Below are 20683 nucleotides of genomic sequence, written 5' to 3' on the forward strand. Positions count from 1 at the left end.
AGTCGCCAATAGAAATAAAACAAACACACACAAGAAATGCACATACGCCAGACATGAAGCTGGCGTGGACCAACGCACATTCTCACGTTCATTTCATTGTTAGTAAATCCAAACACGAGCGTGAAACCTGTACGCAAAGTTTTTGTGCGTACGCATCGTTGATACATGAGGCCCCTGGTTGCCGCATCAGGTCAGGGTGCACCAGTAGCCTTTAAAACACGCACGCTGAGGCGCACTAAACTCACATGGGAAAGAACTGGACATTCATTTCATGTTTTAGTTAACTAATTCTTTAGATACAACTCTCTTGATGTCCAAAGGGGAAAAAAAAAAAACGCAAAAGAAATTTGTCGGAATTTTTTACAGATACGCAACTGCCTGTCATTTTCACATTTGCTGTTTAGTTAGGGATTGGGTCTATTAGAGTAACCTAATAAAAATGTTTAGTTGGACACTGCACAGTAGTCTACACTATAATTAATATTATAATTTATTATACATTTCATTATTATTAAAACTAAGCTATACAATTGGTAAAACGCAAAACCCTTTTTAATGTTTCCTTTCATTTTGACATCGCTAACAGTTGTAATAAGAAACATCCCATTATGCAGCAGCAGTCTCAAGTTAGAAAATTTAAAAATGCCTTTCAAGTATAAAGATGATCAGCCTGCGAAGTCAAGTTTATAGCTGCACAATTCTGGCTAAATTGAGAATCGCGATTTTTTTTGCTTAAAATAAAGATCACCATTTTCTCACGATTCTGTAGATGTAAAATAAAGCTTAATATGAGATTATTGTTTTTTTCTCAAACATATGGTTAATCGACAATTATAATATTATGTGTAGGTCTACTGGCTTCTATAAATAATTCTATCCTACTTATAATAATTCTGATGTTGAATTATGTTTGATATAGGCCTATGCTTGCAATTCGTAATTGACAACATTATTAGACCATTTAATTCACTGGTAAAATCAACATTATATAGGCTAGAGTAGGTATACTGACACTGTAAACATTTATTTTCATGCACAACTGTGAGTTCGCTATGAAAGAAAAAACATATCAAATACTTGCAGTAATCATAACTCTAAGGGCCTATTCACACTATGCCATCCGTACCGTGCCCAGGCTCGTTTCCTGGATCGTTTGAGAAGTGTGAGTGCGCTGAATCGGGCTCAAGCACAGTTCACTTGGCCGGCCCTGGCCCGGTTGAAAGAGTTGGGCCTGAGCGCGGTTCACTTGGGCTTTGGCATGGTACGCTTGTGTATGAGTGCAAAACGCGCCAAAGCCCGAAACTGAAAGCGAGACTTGACTTTTAAGGGACTGTTTCATATGGAATTTATAAATCATTCTTACTGTTCAGTGAACGCAAACTGCTGTAGTTTAATAAATACGCAAACCCCTCACTGCACGACAGCTGCGCACCTTCAGCAGACCTCCTCATTCCTGCAGCACGAGAGCTTTATGATTGTTTATAAGCTCCAAAAGTGGCGGATCTGTTCGGCAAAATATCTGACTGCGTGTCACCGCATCCCTAAGGACTGTTTGGCGAAATATTTGACTGCATGTCACTGCATATCAAACTACTGAAACGATATAACTAGAGAAATCTCCACTGTGCTGCTGAGTGACAGCGCTTCTCACTGAACAGCGCAGCATCGATGACGTAGAAATGCTGAATTCAAATCGTTTAGGGGGTCGACTCGAGATCGCGATCTTTTTTCGATTAATTGTGCAGCTCTAGTTTACAGTGTCATAAATAAATGGGTATAGTGCATGAGTAAAGGGGATTTGCCGCATCAACCTCTCATATGCGCTGCATGTAGGCTGAATAATAATCTTAAAAAAAATATGCAATACAAAACTTTAAACGTTGATGTTTTTTTTTTAATAAAACAAAAAGAAATAAGGAGCAAATATAATTTGGTCTGGCGCTAAAGCCATGATCCATCTGCGTTAATAAACAGTATCATTGCATAGCCTTCATTGATGAAACCTAATAGCGAAACTGCATTCTATTGTTACTATGAAAAGTATATTTCTGCCTTAAGTCAGTAACGGATTCGGACACGCCCTTAATGCTTTTGCGGCAAGATCGTTAAAATAGAGCCCTTAGATTTTTTAGTATATTCAACGAATCATTGAATCAAATGATTCTTTAAAAAACAAATTAAATGTCTTTGAAGGCGAGGCAGTGGCGCAGTAGGTAGTGCTGTCGCCTCACAGCAAGAAGGTCGCTGGTTGGAACCTCGGCACAGTTGGCGTTTCTGTGTGGAGTTTGCATGTTCTCCCTGCCTTCGCATGGGTTTCCTCCGGGTGCTCCGGTTTCCCCCACAGTCCAAAGACATGCGGTACAGGTGAATTGGGTAGGCTAAATTGTCCCTAGTGTATGAGTTTGTGTGTGTGAATGTGTGTGTGGATGTTTCCCAGAGATGGGTTGCGACTGGAAGGGCGGTTCATTTCGCTGTAGCAACCCCGGATTAATAAAGGGACGAAGCCGACAGGAAAATGAATAAATTAAATGTCTTTGAACGTGAATTGTTTACTGCTCTAGCTTTGATGGAAATAATTAGTTGGAACAACTTTGTTGGAACTATTGGAAATATTGAATTTAATAACAACTACAACAACTAGTATTATGATTGTATATACTGTTTATAAAATATAAAATAAAACTTAGCATCAACTTATAGTTTATTGGATTCTCGTCCTAAAATCATATTTGCAATCATGGTCAAACACTTATCTTATTTCGGGAAAACACTCCTGCATGTGATATATTATTGAACTCTATTCATCATATCTTACAAAAAAAGTAAAGTCAACACATTATCTCATTATCAAGACTATTTGTTTGATTTTTTTTGTGCATTTCTTTTACATTAGTAAGAAACATTAAAACAACAATTCCAATATTATTAAATATGATACATACCACATACCCCCACCTTACAACATGATGCTGTGCGAATGGCAACAGACTTGATACACATTATTTTGGGGGTGATCTTTGCTTTTGTTGTGTCAGTAAGTGCAGATGGAGGTTGCTTACCTTCAGCGAGTCTGCGCTCATGGCCGAAGAACACGCGCGTCTGTGAGCTGTGCAGGCAGGGTAGTGGCAGCTGTGGGAGAGAGCTCTCACCGCTCACCTGACTCATGCTCTGAGGACAAAACAGCAGACGCTCAAACATCAACTACAAGTCATACTCACTCACTACTCATGCATTCTAAGTCACCAATGAAAATTCTATGATGACTAGGGTTGTAACGGTAATTTCATGGTGCGATAATACCTCGGTATGAATGGCACGGTACGGTATTTATTGAATAATTTACAGGAAAAACAAAACTAATGAAAAGACTCGAAAAAAAGTGCCAAAAGTGTTTATTTACCTTAGCACTGAACATATCAATGACATACAAATTAGCCATCTAGGTGTAAGTTTCGAAACAGGAACTTCAATTTTTCAATTTTAATAACAAAAAACTATTAAACCATATAAAAAAAATAAAGTTTCAATTTAGTATTGTTGAAAACTCATCACATTCAACATTTAATCACTCACACACTTAGATAGAGATGGGTTTTTTAAGGAAAATTATCATATAACTATAATTTGGTAAAAGCTGGGATCTCTTGGCATGTCCCCTGCAACAGAAAAAAAACCCCTCTCATTTGGGACTGAGGTTTCTGGGACAGAGAGATATGATTTAGCCAAGGTTGACAGCAGTCGGGAACGTTGTGCATTGTCTTTCCACCACTTGAGAGGACAAGCCATGAGTGAGATAGAGGTCTCTTTGTACAAGTCAATGTCTGCATCAATCTAACAAGAGTGCTGTGTTCTGCAGTCCCCATGACTGTTTTTAGTCGTATTCCCCGACTTATATTTCACCACAGTCTGGCAGTGCCTTTTCTCCTTTTTCGTATCTTTTTAGAAAGAAATCAAAATGCTTCCACACATCCGATTTAAAACCTGCTTTAGGTTCGATCATTTCCAGCTCTTTTTCTTCCCCGCTACTAGGAACACACTCCATTTCCGCATTACTCGATCTGTAGTGACAACAGACCGCAAAGGATGAAGGCCACGCCTAGGCTAATGAGAATTGTAGCTCCCACTACCCCCCGTTCGCTTCATTCGCCTGAGCAAACATTTCTCAGAAATATAGTTTTATTGAGTCATGCGCCTACGGTAATATTGAAAAAAATTACTATTGCGGTATGACGATACTTACAATATTGTTACATCCCTAATGATGACGGTTCTACAAATGAAATGATGAGCCATTACATTATGACTATCTCCAGCCAATAGCCGTGAGTGTACATTAAGAGCTTGATAAAGAACAAATGTTGCAGGGGTGATAGCGCAGAATTGACATCTTGGAATTTGGAATACTATTGTTTGTTATTTTCATTCTGCTGTAGTAAGTATCAAAAGTGATTCCCAGATGACCAATCGATAAGCCGGCATCCAGCTATATGTGTTAACTGCAAATCTCTTTGCTTTCCAGTTTGAATGCTGGTTTTAAGCCTAGTTTTAAATGGTATAGTTGTTTTCCAACACTCAAAGAACCACGAGCCAGGAAAAAGGGTTCATATGTAGAACCACTGCTGACTAAAGGCCTGTTTTTCCTTTATTTAATGGGTAACTAATGTCAAAAAAAGAGCAGAGACTGTTCACAGTGACAGCAGGTACACAGCATCGCAAGTCACCAGCTGATGCAACAGTGGTGACCAGGGTAATGTGTCACAGTACATTCACATTTCTAAAAGTCACCACGGACTTATTGGATTACACACTGAAAACCCTAATAAGTTGACTAAATTAATTAAGTAAACTTGTTGCCTCAATTTAATTGAGTGATGAAGTCTCCCAAAACTTGCATATTAAAGTTTATTTAACTTAAAGTTTGGTGAACTAAACAATTTAAGTATAGTCTACTTAAGTACTGAGTTTGGTGAACTGAACAATTTAAGCATAGTCTACAAAACCACCAAGGTAAATAGACTCAAGTATGCACGTTTTGGGAGACTCCATTACTACATTACATAAATAGACTACATTACATAAATTGAGGCAACGAGTTTACTCAATATAGTTCAGTCAACTTATTAGGGTTTTCAGTGCACTTTTTTTTTGTTACCCATGGAATAATGGAAATAAAAATGCTGACTACAGGGCACTAGAGGGCGCTGGTCGGACACTTGTAATGTATAGTAGGTGAGTGGGTGAATGAAGAAGAGACTCAGTTGTGGTAGAGGGAAGCATGAGCTGCGTCCCAAATGGCACACTATACACTCATGCACTATGTACTTATGCACTTACACACTCAACAGGATAGTATATGTATGTAGTGTCGTCCCAAATGGCACACTAATGTTTTTTTACTAAGCGGTTATTCAAACCGTTTCCCTGATGACTTTGACGGTCGCCAAATCAGTGAAATAAATGACCGAATTATCAAATAATACCTGCGTGAGTATTGCCGCATTCACCATCGGGAGGCACTATAATCACTCTAGTAGGAGAATTTTGCTTTCACCTTCCAAAATAAATAAAGTTATTCAACATGTGCGTCCGATAGCTCCGCCCCTTCCGCTACGTTAGCAAACCTGCGGTCGTTGAGTGTGTGAAGTGTCCATCATTACACACTTAATTTTAGTGGCTGAATGAGTGCATCATCCGGGTAATTAAAGTGCACTTATTATTTTTAGATTTTTCAGTGTGAACGCACTACTTACACTATTTATACAACAAAATGGCGTAGAATAGTGCATAAGTATACTATGGATCAAACAGGTTGTATTGTGAAGTTCTAGTTGAAGTTCTAACCTTGCGTTTTAAGCTCAGCCTAAAGACTTCCTTTTTATACAGATAACTGAAGGTTTGGAAAACGTATTGGTATGCTGTCTGAATAAGATTTGACATTTTGTATACTATCATTATAAAGTTCATTTTCTCAATTATCTGCAACTTGTACTTAAAAGGTTGCACATATTAGAATTTTACAGTCAAGACTAAATCTGTGAAAATGACCCATTTTTTCAAAGGATTAATTATAATTTTGAGCTCACTGCACTTGAAATCTTACGTCTATGCATTTTCGTGGTACATAAGTCAAATTAACCCATATTTTTAGGTGATAGGACCAAAATGAAAAATTTTAAGTTATGTTCAGTCAACTTCATTGTTTAGGTTTAGACAACGTTATGGTTTTCAGTGCATCTTCTGAAGAGCAAGTAATTTATTATACCAGTAAAAACGCCCAAAGTGTCTTCTCCTACCACAGTAAAGTCTATTTTTCTCTTTGATTTCATGTATAGTATATAATAAAGTGGCGATTATGTTCTCTCATTCATGATTCATTAGAATAGCTGTCATCCGGCTAGATGCATTAACTGCAGATCATTTGCTCCTTTCCCAGTTTGAACGCTGGTTTAGAGCCTAGATTAAATGTTGTTGATTTCTAACACTCAAAGCACCACGAACAAGAAAAAATGGTTCATGAGCAGAATTCTGTTGACTACAAGCCTATTTAACCTTTATTTAATTGCAGTAACTAATGCCAAAAAAGAGCAGAGACTGTTGTGCATTGTTTACAGTGACTGCAGGTACACTTTCCCAGAATTCCCTGCATGGAACATAACTTTTTATGCATTTGGTTGAAAATACTATGGATCTTTTTAGTTGTTTCCCCCTCAGTTATGTACATTAGAGATTTATGGTACATCTAATGTTGATAAACAATGTTTATTTCATGACTTTAATTTTATGCGTGTTACCATACTGGTGTTTAGTAGCTGTGTGAATGACACTGAGCACCTTCTATATGCTGATACTCTTTTCTGCTTGTGGGAAAAGTTGATTGTGATGAGCATTGGCTCATTATGGAACTTCCTCATCACCACCTGCATGTGGGTGTGCTTACGTGTCTAACTGTGTAACAAAAGATACAAAATACAGACATTTTACCTCGATAGATTATTAAAATACGGTAATTTACCGTAAAAATGAAAAATTACTTTTACGGTTTGTACTGTGTTTTTAACGGTAAAGTACTGGCAACCACAGCTGCCGTTTTCTTACCGTAAATTTTACGGATTTATTTTTTACAGTGCACAACAGTGGTGACCAGGGCAATGCGTCACAGACCACAACACATTCGCATCTCCCAAATCCATCACACATTCATCATCTGCATTTCATCATCTGAAAAGCAAGTCATTTATTATACCAGTAAAAAGGCCCAAAGTGCCTTCTCCTACCACAGTAAAGTCTGTTTTCTTTTTGATAGTTTGCACCAGTCTATAAGGAAGTGGCAAATTTGTTTCCCTCATCCATGTTTTAACTGCAGATCTTTCACTCCTTTTTCAGTTTGAATACTGGTTTTGAGCCTAGTTTCAAATTGTGTTGTTTTCCAATACTCGAAGAACCATGAGCCAGGAAAAATGGTTCATATGTAAAACCACTGCTGACTAAAGACCTATTTTTCTTCTATTTAAATGGGGCAACTAATGCCAAAAAACAGCAGAGAATGTTGCGCATTGCTCCCAGTGACTGGAGGTACACAGTATCGCAAATCACCACCAGATACAACAGTGGTGACCAGGGCAATGCGTCACCTTCTCCTACCACAGTAAAGTTTATTTTTCTTTTTGCTATTTGGCATCAGTATATACTGTAAGTAAATGGTCATTTTGTTCTCTTATTGATTCATTGGATAAGCCGTCACCCAGCTTTTTGTCCTAACTGCAGATTTTTTGCTCATTTTCCCGTTTGAATGCCGGTTTAGAGCCTAGTTTAAAATGTTTTTGTTTTCTAACACTCGAAGCACCATGAGCAAAAAAAAAAAAATTGGTTCATATGTAGAACCACTGCTGACTAAAGACCTATTTTTCCTTTATTTAAATGGGGTAAGGCGAGGCAGTGGCGAAGTAGGTAGTGCTGTCGCCTCACAGCAAGAAGGTCGCTGGTTGGAGCCTCGGCTCAGTTGGCGTTTCTGTGTGGAGTTTGCATGTTCTCCCTGCCTTCGCGTGGCTTTCCTCCAAGTGCTCTGGTTTCCCCCACAGTCCAAAGACATGCGGTACAGGTGAATTGGGTAGGCTAAATTGTCCGTAGTGTATGAGTGTGTGTGTGAATGGGTGTGTGGATGTTTCCCAGAAATGGGTTGCAGCTGGAAGGGCATCCGCTGCATAAAAACTTGCTGGATAAGTTGGCGACTTATTCTACTGTGGCGACCCCGGATTAATAAAGGGACTAAACTGACAAGAAAATGAATGAATGAATGAATAATTGGGGTAACTAATAAAAAAAAAAAAGAGCAAAGTTGCGCATAGTTCACAATGAAAGCAGGTACAGTGTCGCAAATCACCAGCAGATACAACAGTGGTGACCAGGTGACCACGCGTTCATTGCATTTCATTTTCTGAAGAGCAAGTTATTTAAGTAAAAGTCTGAGAAGGAGGCTTCTCCTACCACAGTCAAGTCTATTTTTCTTTTTGATTTTGGCACCAGTAGATAAGAACGTGATGATTTTGCTTCCTTTGAAACTTTGGATTAAAACTGTGCTTTATTTGCAAATGTTTAATGCGATGTTACAGCTTTGCGCATACATTTAATTAGCTACTGAATCAATGCTTTACTGTTTGGTGGGTGTTTTGCAGACTAAATGACTGTCAATGTTATTGCTCATCAGTATATATAACACTAAAAAATCAGTATTAAAGCCCACTGAAATAAAGGACTGTGAGCATAAAGACAACTGCAATAACTATATCAGGGGTTTTCAAAGTGTGAGGCGCGCCTCCCCAGGGGGGCGCAAGAGCATGTCAGAGGGAGGCGCGGAAAAAATATTATATAATAAAAATATAATTAAGTTTAATTATTATATGTATTTTTTATTATATTTAAACGTTTTAATTAAACAAAGCTAAAAAATAATACGTAAAAAATAAGAAAACCTTTTTTACCCAGAATGCCATAGCTGTGAATTCACTTCTGTTTGGCAAGCCCGCCAATACAGGTATATGCCTGCTAATACAATGGATCGGTTTCTGAGACCCCCTGATTCAAAGCCTTCAAGTTCAGGGCTTAAACCCAAAAGACGACTATATGATGATCAGTATTTGAGTTTAGGATTTACGTGGACAGGACCAGCTGATGAACCACGACCTTTATGTGTGGTTTGTCAAGATATTTTGGCTAATGACAGCATGAGACCCGCAAAACTTAGACTGTTTTGACTGGGATGGACAGTTCTTGGATCGGTTCTATTCATATTGAACCATCATCCTAGTTTTAAAAACGTTATATTAAAATACTTGTTATTACTTTGTAAATAATTGCACTTTCATGCAAATGATGATAAAAGTGAGTTAACAGTCTGACATCTGTCTGTGTCTTTATATATACTGTATATATACTGTATATATATATATATATATATATATATATATATATATATATGTGTGTGTGTGTGTATGTGGGTGTGGGTGTGTGCGTGTTTGGGAGGAGGGGGGCGCCAATGGATAACTTGTGTCAAAAGGGAGGCCCACTGTCTTAGACTTTGAAAAACCTTGAACTATATTATTGTCTACACCAACAAACAATCAAGTTCGATCAATTTTAAACACAACACACTCTAAAAAAATATTGTGATAAAAAAATAATAAAAAATTGACGCAACAGTTTGCGCTATTATGTCATGACCGTGACGCAGCTTCAAAAATTCGTTTTAAACCGGAAGTACGACTTTGCTTGAAATAACGCAAAAACAACCAATTTACACTTTTTAGTGAAATATAGGTGTCCTAATAGTGTTTTTAGCAGTGTGGGACACATATACGACTGTCAACAGCTCGAAAAATGTGTTTTGGTGTTTTGGACCCTTTAAATTAGCCGCATTTTTAAATTGATGTAATTATTAATGTTTTCCTGTTTTGAAAACTGAATAAAATTATTCTGGCAGCTTAAAAGTTTTAATCTCATCAGCATTTTAGATTTTTTAATTTACAATAATGTATTAAACCATGTAGTGGTTACAGACCTCTTGAGTTATTTTTTAGAGTGCAGTCAAGCCTTGTGGCCTTGTGTTTTCTCCATTGTACTGCCAGTTTCTCTCTTTTTTTTTTAAAGAAAAAGAAATGTGTTCGGTTGAAATGGCTACTTAGCTGGATATTTTACACTGACACTGATATTTCACACAGTTGTTCCTGATCGACGCCATAAAACTCCCCTTAAGAAACAGAGCCGAGCATAATGTCGAACTTCCTCTTTTTACGTATTCATGCTCGGCGCTCGAAGGTGATGGAGTTCTGCAGACCAGAACAACCCAAGGCCAGAGCGCTGATGAAACAGACTCCAGCAAATGATGACGAAAGAGCAGTCTCGCACATAGACACAGACAGTTAAACTCAGGGCTACAGTCTGATTGTGCTGGAAAATAAATAAATAAATAAATAAAAATCTGGGTCAATGGTCTGAAAGTCACAATGTAAGAGTTTAGCTGCTTTCTGAGAGCTGTAAGAGGAAGAAATGAAGAGTGGTGTGAGCTGAAACTGCTTTTCTCTTATTACTGCTTGCTTGAAAGAAAGAAAGAAAGAAAGAAAGAAAGAAAGAAAGAAAGAAAGAAAGAAAGAAAGAAAGAAAGAAAGAAAGAAAGAAAGAAAGAAAGCCCATGTGGTGCATTAATTAAAACGTAGTAACATTACGCTTCAAGCTTGTAACATGAGTGTTTACACACCATAATTTTCATCATTTATTTATTTTTTTTTGTATATACACTATAGTTCGTAATAATGAGATGCTTCTAAATTAATTTATTTAGTGTTCAATGTTGCAATCGTGAGTTTGAATACAATTTTCCGTGACTTTTAGATCTATTCTGAAAGTGGCAGGAGATATCAAAAATGAAATAACTAGCAAACAGATTAAACATAAACATGCTGCAACAATGTGTCATTCAGCATGTTCTTCCAAAATGCTAATGATGTTTATTATGTATTAATTAGATTATAAACCTGTCGATTTCATTGGTGCAGTTGATCTGCATTTCTGAATGCCTGATGTTTAAAAGTTTATGTCGCGACTGGTGTGGACAGCCAAACTGCTTGTTGCTGGGATCTTGTCATGGTGCATATTGTTAGGACAAATGTTACGCTCACAAAGGCTGCATTTATTTGATCAAACACAATTTATTAATTAATCAATTAATTAAACTTCCTTTAAGAATATACAGTTGACACTAGAAGTTTATATACACTATAAAAAGGCACATAACTATTTTTAAAAAAGTCAGATGTTAATGTGACTAAACTTTTTCTCTTTTAGGCAAGTTAGGATTGTCAAATTAGTTTTATTAAATAAAATTAGTTATGCTTAATAGCAGAATAATAAGAGATATTTTTGGAGAATTTGTTATAACTTTTCTTGAAAGTTTACATACATTAAGATTATTATGCCTCTGAAAAAGCTCAGATGATGGTGTCAAGGTTTTGGAGGTTTCTGATTGAACTTGCAACATTTAAGGTAATTGGAGGCACAACTGTAGAATAGTATTTAAGGAAAACCTCAATCACACTGCTTCCTTGTGTAACAACATGGGAAAATCAACAAGCCAGAATCAACAAAAAAGCAAGATTACAATTTGCTAAATTACATTGGGAAAAATAATAATTTTTGGAGACATGTCCTGTGGTGTGGTGGAACTAAGATTGAACTGTTTGGCCATAATGACCAGTGTTACATTTGGAGGACAAAGGGGAAAGCTTACAAGCCTAGGAACACCAGCCTAACTGTGAAGTATGGGGGCGGCAGCATCATATTGTGGGGCTGCAGGAGGGACTGGTCCACTTCACAGCATAGATAGCATCATGAAGAAAGAACATTGTGTAGAAATACTGAAGCAACATCTCAAGACATCAGCCAGGAAATTAAAACTCGGCCACAAATGGGTCTTCCAAACAGACCATGACCCTAAGCTTACTGCCAAATTAGTTCAAATGTGCTTTAAGGACAGCAGAGTGAATGTATTGGAGTGGCCATCACAAAGCCCTCATCTCAATCCTATAGAAAATTTGTGGGCAGAATTGAAAAAGATTGTGCGAGCAAGACAGCCTACAAATCTGACTCGGTTACATCAATTCTGTCAGGAGGAATGGGCCAAAAATCCTTCAGAAACTATTGTGAGAAGCTTGTGGAAGGACACCCAAAACATTTGACCAAAGTTATACAGTTTAAAAGCAAAGCTAAAAAATACCAAGAAAATGTATGTAAGCTTTTGACTGTCTAGAAATAAATACAAATTCTCAAAAAAAAAAAAAAAAAGTCTCATTATTTTGGCATTACTCTGGCATTTAACAAATGTAAACAAATTAGGTAATCCTGACAGATTTAAAATAGTAAATGTTTAATATGATTTTTTTTTAAAATGGTTATGTTCCTTTTTTTAGAGTGTATGTAAACTTCTGGTTTCAACTGTATTTTAAGTACAAATGAAATCAAAACTAACCATATGAGTTTGTTAGCTTACATTGCCAGTTTCATGGCAAACAATTTATCTGTGCATGTTATTAAGAAAAAAAACCTGTTTGCTTTTGTAAACTAAAATTTAAATCTGAAAATGCATTTCCTGTTTTTTTTTTGTTTGTTTTTTTTTCAGTAAAATTCTCAGATTACGTGATTTTGAGGTTTTGGGTGTGGTTAACATATTTAACCATGTCCCTCCAACTGTCAGTTTGTCACAAAAAAAATAAATAAAAAAAATAAAAGGTGAGGAGGAGGTGTCGGTTAGGTTGTAAGAACTCTCCCCAAACCCTTTTCCACATCTTTCTGAATAAAATATCTTCTTTACTACATCCAATCAGCTCGAGGTAAAAAAAACAAGCCACGCCCACTGATTTTCCATTTTTCTAGGAACTGCGTCACATCTAGGGTTGATAGACAATGCCATCGTCCATTGCTGATGGCCAATATACAACACGATGCTGAGCCGGCATCCCCGATCCTCCACCCCGCCCCGTCGCAAACCCACTTGCAAAAAATACACACTTAGGCCTTGTTTACACTAATACGTCTTAGTATTAAAACGCCATTTTAGAACGAGAATTATCCAAATCTACACCGTGTTTTACCTAGCATTTCTGAACAGCGCTCCGTCCACTGAAAACGCACATCACGTGACCACACACACACGCACAGAGAGACAGCCACACACTGTCATGCGCACATATGCAGGACAGTTTATCAAGGATCGTGTCTCACTGTAGTTTTTAAACCTGATATTTAATTATTGTCTCTATCTGACGACTCTTTGGTCTTTTGAATCTATCAAATAGCACATCACAGCATCAGTACACTGCTTCAGTCTTTCACTTTCACACTTGTACTTAGTCATTTTAGTGAAAACCTCAGATACTGTTGGTTGTGCACCTTTTTTACCGACCACCCTCCCATGGAAAAAGTGATGGACAGGTTGTAATTTGTGTGCCACTTATCTTTATTTATTTATGATTTGTTCATGGGTAAAACAAAGACCATGCTGGTCAGGCATTTGAAACTGTAGACTACAAATAATTAATTAATTATGAATCAATTAATTATTCATAAATAATTAATTCATACAATGCCAAATTGGTCGACATCGCCCAAGCCAAGTCACAACATAAAAAAAGACAGTATCCGGTTTATGTGGACTTTAATATGTCTTTAGTGTAAAATGATACTTTAAAAATTGTTATAAAATTACAATTTGGTGCTCAAGAATGACTTATTTTATCATATAAAACCTGCCGACTTTTTTTTTTTTTTTTTTTTTTAAAGGGTTTTTATCGGGGAAATGAGAAAAAGATAGTGGAGAATTTAAACAGGAAAGCATGGGGAGAAGAGAGAGGGAAGAATCGGCAAAGGGCGTAGTGCTGGGAATTGAAATCGGGTCGCCGAGAACATCATAGTGCCATGCGTCAACAAACTAACCACTAGGCTATTGGCACCGACATCTTTCCAAGATTTCTAAGTTACATAGAAGAAAAGGTTCAAAATACATAGGCATTTGGGTTCAAAATAGCATTTAAATGAAATTTAAATCATTTAACAAGTTTTAAAATGTACTAAATGTAATTTCTGGCCATTTTAATGCAATTTAAAAATCTCAGCTCAAGTGTTTTTCTTTTCTCATTGGCCTCAGGAGAGCTTTTAATGATTAGTTTGACTGATCTGCTCTCTATACGGATATTTTGCATCAGCTTAGGAAATCCCAATTTGTAATATTGTAGCAAAACTGCATTACATTCCACTTATGATCCTCTTTTCAAAAATGCTGTCATTTTAATGAGGACGCTGTTCTTTTTAAACCAGTTACTTTTTACACTATCGGTAATTGTATAAATTGTGCAGTTTTAGTTAATAAAAGCAACTTTCTGGACAAAATGCCTCATTAAAAATGAATGACTGCTACAAAGCTGTAAAAGTCTTTCAAAGGGCTTTAAAAAGTGCATTGTTGTTCGATACGCAATGTATAAACTGCATCAAGAAAGGGCAGTACAGTAGCTCCTCCCCTTTTCCTAAAACCAGCCAATAGTGTTTCGTTTTTATCAAAGCTCTGCCAGTGAAAGCGGTTGAGCTCAAGCGCATCAGATGAAAAGCAAATGAGAATTGATATAAAAGAGGTGGGACATGTCAGATACTAGAAAGCATTTGATTGGTCAGAAGATTTGCTGAGGTGACCTTAAGAAAAATCAGTCACCCACTTCTGAATAGACCAGATTTGGATGTTTATATCTTCTAATTATGATTTTTGCAACTGTTTTGAAGCACACTAGCTTATAGATATCCTTGATGCTGCGTTCACACTAGACACGACATGCGCGTCAAGCGCGAGTGATTTACATGTTAAGTCAATGCAAACGCGGGAATAGACATCCTGCGGCGCGATACGCGCAAATGACGCAAATTGCGCGAATGGCGCGGGGCGAATTGAGCGTTTTTGCGTGTTTGACGCACTTAACGAGCGTTTCGCGCGAATCTCTCGATTTCGAAAATCTGAACTTCAGCGGACATTCGCGCCGCATTAACCAATCAGAAGCTTGCTCTTGTGGGGGCGTGGTTGTGACGTAGAACCTGTTGTCGGTGTTCCGAGGGAAATCCTCCAGCCTTCACCTACAAGAAGTTCATCAAACTCGGCTTGGCTCAGTCAGAAGGACCGCTGAAAGCCTCCGTCATCCAGGTTAAGTTTCTGGAGGAGTTTATGAGCTCACAGAGCTGGATGCACCTCTGAAAGAATGTAGTGGACTCAGACACGACCCTAAACGTATCGACGCTGTTTTTCAGTCTTCATAAAGCACATAAACACTGTTATTTTTTTTCATAAAATCCATGTTAGCCATTTAGCTATGAAGCTAGAGTCTTCGGGCAGACAGAAGCCCTGACCATTACGCAAATCCGCGTCTGTTCTGATGTGAATTTGACGCGCGAATGAAGCGAGTGACCTTAAATGTTCAAGCGGCTATTTACGAGTGAATAGCACGATTTATCCGCACGTTCCGCGTCTGGTGTGAACACAGCATAAGACTAACATACTGACACTAACACCATTATTTTGATTTCATAGGGAATTCTGTTGGATTGAACACTACTCTAGTTATTGATCTTCACTGTTTTTGTATATACACTATGGTTTGTAATTTTAGGGTTAATGAGAAACTTCTGAATTAATTTATTCAGTGTTCAATGTTACCATTGTGAGTTTGAATACAATTTGACGTGACAGAGCCATCCTGAAAGCGTCAGGAGATGTTTACCTCAGATATCGGAAATAGCATATATCCCAGATATAAACAGATTTCACAGCGACTTCTGTTAAATTGGACACTATAATTATTGATCTCGAGTATCAAATGTTTATGCTGACCTTGTACACATAGAGGTATTCTCTGAGGAAAGCAGCCTGCTGCACTGCGGACTGTTTGCTGTCATTGATGAGGATGTGTCTGAAAGCGGCCACGGCGTTCTCCGGCTGCCGCAGGGTGAAGGACTGCCGGCCGATGGTGAAGTTGATGTGATCTTCAGCTAGCGTCCAACCTTTACCTTTATACACCTGCAAGGCCTGGCAGTAGCATCTCAGTGCATGTCTCTTCTGGAACACAGAGAGAGAGAGAGAAAAAAAAGAGCATGTCTGAGTCCGTGAAAGCACTTCATCATGTTACCACCACACTCCACTGAATTCACAGCTGTTAAAGCGGCATCAGCTTTCAGGTGACAATTGAAGCACCGTCTTTCTGCCTACTTAGAAGTGGATTGCATTTTGCACTTCATAAGCGATTGGTAGCATTGGTAACAAACTGAAATGCATAATGAACCTTAATTCACCTTGAAAATAAATAAATAAAAGTTTTATTGTTTTTTTTTTTTGTAAGTTTTATTATTCTTTTTAAATGAATTTCCTTCGACGGGTGGCAGGGCGCACTCTTATGGGTAGGATGAGGAGCTCTGACACCCGGGAGGAGCTCAGAGTAGAGCTGCTGCTCCTCCACATCGAGAGAAGTCAACTGAGGTGGCTCGGGCATCTGTTTCAGATGCCTCCTGGACGCCTACTTAGCGAGGTGTTCCAGGCATGTCCCACAGGGAGGAGGCCTCGGGAAAGACCCATGACAAGCTAGAGAGACTATGGGCCTACTCACACTATGCCATCCGTACCATGCCCAGGCCCGTTTCCCAGATCATTTGAGAAGTGTGAGTGACCTGAGTCGGGCTCAAGCACGGTACACTTGACCGGCCCTGGCCCAGTTGGAAGAGGTGTGCCTGAGCAAGGTTCACTTGGGCTTTGGCACGGTACGCTTGTGTGTGAGTGCAAAACACGCCAAAGCCCGAAACTGAAAGCGAGACGTGACTTTTAAGGGTCTGTTTCATATGGATTTATTAATCATTCTTACTGTTCAGTGAATGCAAACTGCTGTAGATTATTAAAGACGAGAACTCCTAACAGCACGACAGCTGCGCGCCTTCAGCAGACCTCCTCATTCCTTCAGCACGAGGGCTTTATGATTGTTTATGAGCGCCAAAAGTGGCGGATCTGTTCGGAGAAATATCTGACTGCGTGTCACTGCATCCCTAAGGACTGTTTGGCGAAATATTTGACTGCATGTTACTGCATAACAAATGACTGAAACAATATAACTAGAGAAATCTCCACTGTGCTGCTGAGTGAGAGAGCGGTTCTCACTGAACAGCGCAGCAGCGATGACGTAAGCGTGCCGAGGCCCATTTGGGGTGTGAGTGCGGGCCGTCGGGGGAGACGGGAGGGGGGACAAGCGTGCTTTGGCCCGGTTTGAGGCAACTGTACCTAGTGTGAGTATGGCCTAAGTCTCTCGGCTGGCCTGGGAACACCTCGGGATCCCCCCGGAGGAGCTGGAGGAAGTGTCTGGGGAGAGGGAAATCTGGGGTTCTCTCCTAAGACTGCTGCCCCCGCGACCCGGCCCCGGAAAAGCGGCAAAAAATGAATGAGTCATTCTTTTTAATTTATTTTGGTTATTTTAATACTTCAAACAAAAAAAAAATCCTTTAAATGTTATATAAATGTTTAATTGTATATTTATTATATTTTTACGAAAAAAAAAAAAATTTCAAGCATTCTTTTTTTTTTTTAACAGTTCCATGTAATTTAAAGAATCGCTAATAATGCCTCATATATTGCATCAAGATCACCTACTGAAATCTTGAACTGAATTCCTGAATAAAAATGACGGTTCTTGAGGGATCAAATTAAACTGAGAAATAGGATTTTAGCTTCACCTTGACTTTTAAGCATTTGAAACATCTTCTTTTGCCTCATTTCAAATGACTTGAACTCATTTTGCAGTCTCCTTGTAATGCGCTGAGAAAGTGTAGACATTAGGAAAGCATCTTTATTGCGTCTGCTCTCATACCTGTCCAGCTTTGCTGAATCGATGGCCGGCCAGTATCATGTGGAAGGCAAACTTCCTGACCATAGGACTACGCATATTAATAAAGCAGTGAGCCGCCTGCTCCAACAGAAGTGCACTGCGCAGGTCAGAGTCCTTTCAGAAAAGAGAAAGTCAAGGGAAAGAGGTTTGTTTAAACAGTCTAACAATCAATGAACACACAGAGAAAAACAAATTGTTATTGAGATTTGAGCTCACCTCACTGGTCATTTTGATCAGAAGTGTAGCAGCATCTGAATATTTTGCCTGACTCTTTAAAATCTCAGCACTTAAAAGGCAACACCTCTCAGCCAAAAGCATGTTTCTATGATGCAAAGACAAAAAAAAATGCTGTTTAAGTATTTTTTGTGATCATGAGGAAAAAAAGATATCAATAACTGAAATTAATTATCTTTATTTAAATGTAAAGTGCACCCAAAAAAACAAAACTTCTGTCATCATTTAAGGCTGGCTCACACTGGGATTTTTTTATAATCCTGCTCAATAGAGTTGAGGAACTATGACGTCAATTTGTTTGCAAAAACCCGTAAGCGAGCATTTTAGCAGTTCCGGTTCCCTCGTCCCAAAGTCAATGGGTTTTTTGATGGGGTTTCAGTAGTGTTTCTTAAATAAGGTTCGTGGCGAACACAAACTCAAGATACTGCCTGTATTTAGGTTTTTTCATGAATAGTATTTTATAGTTTGTAGTATTATTCTAATTGGGAATTCAGATTGTGTGTAGATAATTCCTTCACTTGTAAAGGCTGTCGAGACGGATTCATTTGTTGATCATTTCTTTTAATAAACAATATTATGAAGATACGTGCTTACTAGTGCAGCCTGTCTCTTTCCTGCTCTCAGTAATGCAAACGTGTGAATAAATGTGTAAAAATACAAGCATATTAACTGTCATTTTAACGTGATCAAGTGATTTTTCGTCTTTTTTTTCTTCACCTGAACACATTTAACTTTGTCATAACTGCAATATTTACACTCCTCCATAAAATGTATAGCAGATGTGACTGTATGGGCTGCTTTTCACTGTACTTCGTGACAAAAAAAGGAATATTGAATGTTGCTCTGTCCATGATGGAACTTGCAGGCATTTGATAGACTTGTTCCTCCTCACGCCTCATTTCTGTCGTCTGTTAAGGTAAGCGGGCTGTGTGCACGCGATACTCAACTTTTAGAACAACCGTAAAGCAAAACAGATGTATTTCCCACGTAAAAACGATCCAAAAGGCATATAGGTCTTTGTGTTTTTGCGTATTTTTTGGTTTATAATGTATACAGTGGATTATCATATAATAAATCAGAGAGATTAACTCTGTCATGGACATTATTTCTAAAAATAAGCTCGATAAGTTGTCTGTAGCAGGGTGGGGCTGACGTCACAGACAAGCGCCCCGAGGGCACTGTAGTCCGTTTATAGCCTAATGTTAGCTTTTCAATTCTTGCGTTTGCATTTAAGATTTGCATTAGGGTTGTAACGGTATGAATTTTTCACGGTATGATAATCGTCTTAAACAATACCACGGTTTGACGGTTTCGCGGTATACGGTATGTTACAAATGTTACAAAATAATAGAACAGTGAAGCAAATTTGAATTTTTCCAAATAATATATTTTAGTTACTATAAACAACACCACTTACAATGAACAAATAAAAATAAGAAAATAATAAATAATGTGTCAAAGTTCAAATAAAGTCCAAATAAACATGGTGCAAATCCTCAGTAAAAAATAGATATAAATATTTACTATACTATAAATAGTTACATAACGAAACTAGATTCAATATGGAACATCCTTAGGTTTTATGTGCCAGCATGGATATGGATGTGGTTGTCTGCAATGCAGACAAACAGCTGCACCTTCATTTGCGTCTTTTGAAAACAGCAAGAGCAGCAGTTCGTCTTTGCTGTGTCACTGTTTTGTCATGTTTCTGTGCTGCTGTGCATGCAAAAGTACTTAGTATGAGAATTATTTCATGCAAAACTTTTTTTTTTGCGTTTTATTTAGCCGCGCATAAATGTATGCCTATCTCTCATTCCGTGTTGTTCAAAAAGCTTGGTCCACAAACAAAAGCGAAACCTATGCTTATTGGTTGTGATATAGCGAGTTTGAACCAATCTGGGCATGGAGGAGGGACAATGCATCAATGTATCATGTCTGATTTGTCCGGAGACACAGTGACGAGCATTTCTTTGTCAAATCAGCGTTGTCAAATGTTGATGACGTAACCGCACTGATTCCGGAGCCTCTGAAAGTCCGCGAATGTTATGTGATACAGCACTGGAAAGCTGAGATTCTCTTCTTTATGCCAATCTTTGAATTGTATGAATCGGATCAGCGGATCAAAAGTTATTAAACATTTAAGAGCAATACTTATTTTTAGCCGCGGGCGGCTGTCTCGGTCTTTAAGGGTTAAAACAGTTGATATGCAATTGTTCATGGTATGATAATCGTGCACGTTCAAATCGTGGTAAACCGTCATACCGGTATATTGTTACAACCCTAATTTGCATTTGCATTTAAAAGTGCTCAAAGTTATATTTTGGTGTGAGGATTATTTGGCTGGACAAAACGTGTAAATGTAATGAACAGTGTCTGAACACAGAGCTTATTATTTGCAACCCCATAGGGATTTTCACGAGGGAACCATTATTATGCTAGCAGCCGATTAGCCTACAAAGTGACGTCATAGTTCCTCCAATCTATTGTAGCATGTCAGACTGCAC

The 20683-nt window shown here is 38.2% G+C and overlaps 1 protein-coding gene across 4 annotated transcripts in view; it reads right to left on the bottom strand.

Annotated features, from left to right (window-relative positions):
- trappc8 (trafficking protein particle complex subunit 8) overlaps positions 1-20683 on the bottom strand; it is a 164717-nt gene that overhangs the window by 88035 nt on the left and 55999 nt on the right. For all 4 annotated transcript variants that reach the window (XM_017352638.4, XM_017352637.4, XM_017352636.4 and 1 more), the window contains 4 exons: positions 18162-18267; positions 17928-18059; positions 15914-16138; positions 3060-3168 (listed from right to left, as the gene is read on the bottom strand). In XM_017352638.4, coding sequence (XP_017208127.2) covers positions 3060-3168; positions 15914-16138; positions 17928-18059; positions 18162-18267 — 572 coding nt within the window. The remainder of the gene's footprint in view (positions 1-3059; positions 3169-15913; positions 16139-17927; positions 18060-18161; positions 18268-20683) is intronic.

This window comes from Danio rerio, chromosome 20 (genome assembly GCF_049306965.1).
Source record: "Danio rerio strain Tuebingen ecotype United States chromosome 20, GRCz12tu, whole genome shotgun sequence".
Taxonomy (NCBI): domain Eukaryota; kingdom Metazoa; phylum Chordata; class Actinopteri; order Cypriniformes; family Danionidae; genus Danio; species Danio rerio.